Source organism: Sinocyclocheilus anshuiensis, unplaced genomic scaffold, assembly GCF_001515605.1.
Source record: "Sinocyclocheilus anshuiensis isolate Anshui unplaced genomic scaffold, SAMN03320099.WGS_v1.1 scaffold1071, whole genome shotgun sequence".
Lineage (NCBI taxonomy): Eukaryota > Metazoa > Chordata > Actinopteri > Cypriniformes > Cyprinidae > Sinocyclocheilus > Sinocyclocheilus anshuiensis.
In genome coordinates, this window is record NW_015542381.1 from 61,173 (window position 1) to 68,737 (window position 7,565).

Below are 7,565 nucleotides of genomic sequence, written 5' to 3' on the forward strand. Positions count from 1 at the left end.
TGGTGTTCGGCCAATCACAATGCACTGGGTCAGCTGGCCAATCAGAGCAGACTGCGCTTGTCAAAGGAAGGGGCTTTGTTGAAAACGACGCGTTTGAGAGAGGCGGGGCATAGAGGACCTACAATAATGTACAGTATTTGAAAAATAATGTGTTTTTGAACATTAAAGCATGTCAACATATTGTTACACCAAATACACAAAATAATGATATTTAAAAAAGCATCATATGACCCCTTTAAGACCTGCACACATCTAATATACAGGCGTGCATCCGTTTTTCTCTCAACTGTTTACTTTCATTTTAGACATAACCAACTGTGGTTATATGTAAACCTTGTGTATTTCGACAGTATTAGCACAAAAGATAACTTAGTTTAGTAATTAGGCGCTGTTTGACAGGCTCTTAGTGTGTACGCGCTTCAAGTGTATGCACTCAGAAAAAGTGCACGTCAGAACAGCACGCGAATGAAATGTTAAACCGGCAAGGCGATAAAGCACATGCAAATGTACTTATGTGACTGCGAATAAGTGCAGTGTCCCGTGAGAGTAACTCTACTGCAGAGTCAACATTTGATGTGAATGTATGTCGCATTGTACATTATATTGAGCCGGAGGCGCCAGAACTGTAACTGATTGAATGTGCGCTGTAGCGCGATACTATGATATTTCTTCAAAAGCAGATCGTGGAGACATTTTTATCGTCCACAATCAAAAATCATCATATCGCACACCCCTACCCAGTTGATGGGAAAAGTATTCATAGCATATTAAAAAATGTGAAACATTTGTAATAAATTATTATTCACTGTATTTTGAAGTCGCCACAATAACAATATTGTGCATGTTCATTATCGAGATATATCTCATTAATGAATACCGGCACAAGTCTAGCAAGCACGATTTGTGCAGAATGTTACAAAGTGGTCAGGGTTTTTCCTGCAGTGAAATTTTTTTGGCGGCCTCCAAAACAAATTTTTGTCCCACCAAAGCCTTTTTTGATCAGTTAATGTGATTTATGAGTGATGTAAATGAATGCTGTGCATGTTACCTGAGGGAGAGAAAGCGCAGAGAGCCCCTCCCGCGCACTCTCTCTCTCTGTCTTCAAACCCTCTCCCTCCCTCAGACATATTACTAAAATGGTAAAAGGTCAGAAGACCGAATCCTTGTTTCATGTGGCGCATTCGGAGATTTTTTTCCCCCCTGAATTACCGCTGGGTGTGAGTTGCGCTCAAAAAACATGTCCTTATCCTCTCTGACAAGCGTTACGCACATGCAGCTGACATAAACCACACTTTCAGTTAACGAATAAAATCTGTGCAGTGATGAATAGCGATGCACCTAAATGAAAATTCTTGGCCGAAGCCGAACAAAATAAAACACTGGGCCGAAGGCCGAATACCGAACATGGTTTTTCACATTTTTCCCCATGTAGGCCTATTTTGCCATTGTTTTTTTCACCATTGCATTAAGTAAATTGCCAAAATGTGCTTTTTACTGTTTTGTCCTGCTTTTCAAATAAAAAATCTATTACAAAACAACAATTTAAAAATATTTACTTAACACTGAACATTTTTTTTCATTCTAGCAGACATTATACCAACAAAGCACAATTTAACTTAAAATTAATAAGTTGCTGAGCAGAAAATACTTCTTTTAAAACATTAGAATATAGGGCCTTTCGCACCGCTTTAGTTCCAGAACTAAATGTACAGTACTAAAGTACTGGGACGATTTTGCGCAAACTATTTCCCAGTACCATTTAAAGGGTTGCATTCGCACCAAGAGTGTGTACTAGGAAGTGACGTAAGCCGTTCGACAGCGGAAAAAGTGGTATCAGTGCATCACTTGTAATTATTATTATCATTATTATTGTCTTAATATTTTATTTTATTTTTCAGAACGACAGAAAAATTACAATACTATCATTTATGAATGTCGATGGAGTTGTTGCTTTTTCTCGGCTTTTATTTTGGCAGAAACCCGCAGGAAGATCTCAGTGCTTCTTTTTGTTGACAACAGCATGCAGATTTATAAATGATTCTCATTACGAATTTGGGAAGATGTTTGTTGCACGTATCACATTGTCACATGCCTTTAAAAAAATTCACAAAAATGTTACTGAGCAACTGACGAGTAACAAGTTCAGCGCAGATTTTCCTCGCGCTTTGGACTTTGAACCCTGGCGCCGCCAGCTCGTGCAGCGCTGTCAGAAGAATACATGCAATTCGTGCGTGCATTAGAAAATATAACATTCTGCAGTTGATTTACTAATCGTTTAAAGGTAATTTCGCGATTTCAATCATCATACAGTAACCTAACCACCAGCATTAGCCACCTCTTCTCATCGGAGACGTGATGCAGCACTAAACAGTCTCTCACTGTCGGTGCTTCGTGCTTGTAATGATTTCTGCATCTTTCTCTGATAGTTTTAAATACGTTCACACTGCCGACATGTTTGCTGCATTAGTGCGTGCCTCTATTTGATCGCATTAGTCATTGTTCGGTACATATTATTTGGCCTTTTCGCTTATTCGAATTTCGGTTGCCGAATATTCGGTGCATCCCTAGTGATGAAGTGTTTTCTGCGTTGACAAAAATCTTATGCGATGTATAAGATCGCATATATACATGTCTATGTGCGCTAATGTCCGATTCGCGAACTAACGACTCCTTTGAACAGATTCATTTCAATGAATCTGATCTGTCATCTGTTATCTGTCAACTGATCTATCCAACACTGAACTCACGAGACATCACTGTCTGAATTGGTTTATAACAAATCATTTACTCAGAACACCTCAGAAATTAGATTGTAACTGTGTTTACCCCATTTAGCAAGAGTGGTTAGTAAGATTTAGCCTTAATAATTCACAGTATTTTCATGTTATTTATATGACAATGTGTAGTAAATTACCTATAAAATCATTTAGTTTAGACTGGAGTGAGGTGAAACCAGACCAAAGCACAAAGCAAGTTGCTGTTATCTAGCTGCTAATTTTATTAAATTGTATATGGTAGAAAATTATACTATTAGTTAAATCAGTTTTTTATGCTACTTTTTTAATGGTACTCTTTAATATTTATATAATTATATACCAAAATAATTATCAGGTCTAGCAAAAAAAGCATCTTATCTTTCAAAGCTATGAAGGGCAGAGGAAAAATCACAGCTTTTTTTTGCAAAGAGGGCAAGAAAGGATGACAGTGAGAGAAGCCTAATTTGGAAGAGGTTGTAAAACTGATTAATTCTCAGCCACAGTCTGAAAGAAAATGGGGTCAAAAGTAAATAAATAAATAAAAACAATGAGCAACCAAGTGTAAACAATGACCAATTCTTTTTTTTCTAACTACTTTGGTAATGGTGACGTTTACATGTAAAGTAGTTGTAAGCACGTTGTTATATTATCTATCCTGACAGTGATTGTTTTTTATTTAATGAATAAATAGGATAAGCAAAAATCACAAACTGTTTCTTTGCATTTATTTTACACTTATTGTCAGTATTGGGATCACTTGGGTAGGGAACTTTTTACTGTGTGTATGGATGACTGTCAGCCACCACCGAAGACCATTTTTGACCTAGGAAAAACCCTGGTGGTAATTCATTATTTTATACCTCTCTTATATTTCAGATATGATGTTATAACTGTGTAAGTTCTCTACATTAGGGATGTTCATTTCAGTTATTTTTCTTTAACCAACAACCGACACTTGTTATACCAATTATTGCTAACCAGGAAAGAAAATTTAGTTCATTTACATTAGCATTTATTCATTCATTTGTAATAAACACTTTAAATGTAAATTATAAGTGCATTATAAACAGGGCTGGAAATGGGGGGTGGGGGTACGGAGTCTGGGGAGTGTATTTCGAGGGGAGACGGCGTTTCATTTGGTTAGGTTTATTTGGAAATTAAAGTGATTTCTATATTTTATCCATTCAAAAGACTACGAAAGCGATCCCAATTCTACACATAAAACTAGCGTGATAATTTGAACAAATTGACTGAATGAATGATTCAGTGACAAAGACAGTGACTTGCTGCCACCTACTGGTGGTTTCAGTTTCATTTTAAAGTATAAATTGAGTAATTTAAATGGTTTAATATTTCTACATTCAAAACTTTATATTTAAAACATTAATTTCAGAACATTGTTATTATGAAATGCATTAATGCCACCTCTGAGTCTTGTCAAAAAGTCTGTAATGCCACATCTGTGCCGTGCAAAAATGAATTGTTGATACTGATTTCATTTGACTAGTAGGTTAACTTATTCTTCCTGATTGTATCTTATTATTTTAATTGAATTTATTGTTTAATTAAAATTTTTGATAAGTTTATAAATCTAATTTTTTTTTGGCACAAAAAATGGCGTACATTTAATAAAGTTAGAGGCATTACAAAGGTTTTTTATTTTTAAAAAACTTTTAAGGAGTCAAATATCGCCTTATAATAGGAAGGTTAATTTCTGTCATTCATCAGAAGGTGTTCCTATTTTAGGTGTTCCTATTCACAAGTGCTCCTGAAAAGAAATGTAAGCGGCGTAGAGAATGTAATGTTACCTTTTAAAAACGAATTGCAAACAATTATGCAAAGTGTAAACTATTAAATATAATCTACAAATCATGCAATACTGTACCACTAAATAAGAAGTGTTTTGTGGGCTTAGCTAAACAGGCCAATTAGAGACAATTACTAATCATTCAGATTTTTTATAAAATCTTTTTCATTTCACTAATCAATCCTTTTTTTTTTTTTTTTTTTAAACACAAGGGGTCATTAATGATGCTTGCATTATAACGTGCAAATTCACCCACACGGCATATCTTTAATTTGGCCAGAATTGCAGGTGCTTGTCTTAATATCCAAGAAGGTTTAGAGAAAATATGAAATAAGTTTAATGTTATTATAGCTTATAAAGGGTTTTATAATTAAATACATCTGAAAGGTAATCTAAAATTACCATTATTAAAATCAGTGTGTTATATGGACTGTTTACCATGATGTAGAGTAGGGATGTTCATAATTAACCCCAAGACAGCTTGAGAAGCACTGGCCTAGTCGTCTGTGTTTATTTCCCATCCTGCCTGGGGGAACCTTTAGCAAACGAGTCTAATATCTCATCTTTATCTAAACAAGTTTAGCTTCAGAATACATATTCAGAATGCATAAACTGCCTCTAGGTTTTTTGTTGTTGTTTTTTTACACACCACTTTTTACGCTTTCAGTAAGCAAGTATGCGTCTAAGCGTCTTGAAAAAGTGAAGCAGACAAGTAATTACAATTAGTGGAGGAGGGCATGTCCAAATTCATCTAGATGAATGTGATCGTTGTTAACAAGGTAATTAAGTTTAGGAATGGAAGAACATCAGCCAATGATCACCACGTCACTCAAAGTGAAACCGAAAGTGTAAAAGAAAAAAAAGAAAAAAACACAGAAATCATGCACTTACCGCACATTAGTAGAAAAATCTGACAGATTTTGAAGGTGCTTTTCATCATGTTGAAGGTTCCAGCAAAATCAGCTTTGGGTGGAAATGTTTAATACTCGTTTGTGTCTGAACCACACCCACGACCGACAGCGATGACTGTTAACGGACCCTCTGAATACCAACAGAGAGGTTTTTATACCGACTGTGACTGACTAATTAATTTTAACGATGATTTATATACTACTAAAGAGAAGTACGTTTACGTTTTCAAAGCTGAAAGACTACCCAACCGCAGAAAGCTGTAATGGCGGAGACTCTAACGGTTTTCTTCTTCTTCCTACTCTTCTTCTTTTGGTGTGGTTTAATGGCGGAAACCAAAATAGCTTATTACCGCCATCTGCTGTTTGTGTGGACCAGGGTTGTCAAACTCATAGGGCCGCAGCCCTGCAGAGTTTAGTTCCAACCCTGCTCCAACACACATACCAATCTAGTTTTCAAATAAGCCTGAAGGACCTGATTAGCTGGATCAGGTGTGTTTAATTAGGGTTGGAGCTAAACTCTGCAGGGCTGTGGCCCTCCAGGAACTGAGTTTGACACCCCTGCTATAGACCCTTTTAGGGCCGACATCACAATTATGTCACAGCGCTAGCTGGAGGCAAAACAAAGGGAAAACTGGAGGCAGCCAATTCAAACCAGAACAGATTCGGCTACATAAGGCTGGCCGCACACTAGATGATTTTCAAATCTTAAACGATTTTAAAACCATGGGTGACCACAGACATGAAGACTGTTCAACTGATTTTTAGCCTTATAATCCTCTGAACGCACACACTAGACGATTTGACCAGACCGCGAGACCACACACTTGTCGATTGTAATAACGATTTCACAGTGACACGTGATCTCACGGACACTCGCGAGATCAAACATGACTAGAGAAGAAAAACAAATAGAGGACAATCAACGTTGTCAGCTGGCTCTCCTGGCGCACGTTCTTTTTCACAGTGAAAAACAAAATATAGAAAAGAATATGGGTGATGTTCTCTGCTTTGATAAAAAAACTAAAGTTGGATAGTTGTAGAAAGAAATGGTTATTTGTGAATAATGGCAGGATGTCATGTTTGACCATGTTTTCCTTTATAGTATCCTTACAGTAGTATTACAGTATGACCTTATGTAAATGACAGGTCCTCGCAGAAATTTCTACTCAGCCTTTAGGATGGACAGATTTTCCACAAAAGCCAGGGCACAGATAATGGACTACCAGAGAAAGAATTGAGATTGATCACACACCCCAAGTAGTCAAGTATCATTTCACATGTTTAGCTTTTTCCAACAAAATGAAAAGTGTCTCCTATAATAACCACAAAAACAATTATTTTTAGAGCAATGGTCTCACATTATGGATAAACTATTTGACATTTAAAACAATGTGAATCTGACATCATGCAGAGCACAGCTAACACATGAGACCTACCTCTGGAAAAAGGATATCCATAATGAATTTGATCTCGTCACTCTGGGTGTGCTGTCCAGAATTGAAGTCAGGTGAGAGTGGATTGCATCAATCTGCTCCTGATCTTCAATGTATACCGGCACAGGTGCTGACTTAGCAGAATGCTTGGGAAAAAGTGTAAAGCCACTTTGAATTCGTTGGGCCACTGCCTTGCCTTTCAAAAGAAAGAAAACATTTTAATTTGCTGACCCCACAATACCACAACTCTAGTTAGTGACAATAACCAGGCAGATTCATAATTAACATGTTTTAATTTCATTTAAATTGTTTAAATGTAGGTTATCAAGAATAGACATGTGAATATTGCCATGTGGGAATTTGACTGAGGTGATTATGAAAACAATGACAAGGCATGATTGATTGATGCCTTATGAATATGCTGATGATTTATTGCATTTTTCATCTGTGCGGTGTTGCCTCAGTTTGGTCAGTTATTTCCACTGACAAGGAAGGGACTTCAAGAATGAAACAAACTAAGATGTTCAGAAACTAGTACACATACCTCTCTGTCTCAAACTGCTCACCAATCTGATCGCAGGAATGTCAAGCTAACAGAAATGTTACAGGATTAGTATTCAGATCTTATTGGTAGAACTCAATGACCAGCAATAAAGTA

The 7,565-nt window shown here is 36.6% G+C and overlaps 1 protein-coding gene across 2 annotated transcripts in view; it reads right to left on the reverse strand.

Annotated features, from left to right (window-relative positions):
• LOC107692587 (uncharacterized) overlaps positions 1 to 5,774 on the reverse strand; it is a 53,194-nt gene extending 47,420 nt beyond the window's left edge. The window contains exons 1-2 of one of the 2 annotated variants that reach the window (XM_016491692.1): positions 5,697 to 5,773; positions 5,455 to 5,604 (exon numbers count right to left, since the gene is read on the reverse strand). In XM_016491692.1, coding sequence (XP_016347178.1) covers positions 5,455 to 5,503 — 49 coding nt within the window. In that variant the 5' untranslated portion in view covers positions 5,504 to 5,604; positions 5,697 to 5,773. Of the gene's footprint in view, positions 1 to 5,454 lie in introns of both variants that reach the window. The other variant, XM_016491691.1, reaches the window with a different exon arrangement.
• Between the last annotated feature and the right edge of the window lie 1,791 nt (positions 5,775 to 7,565).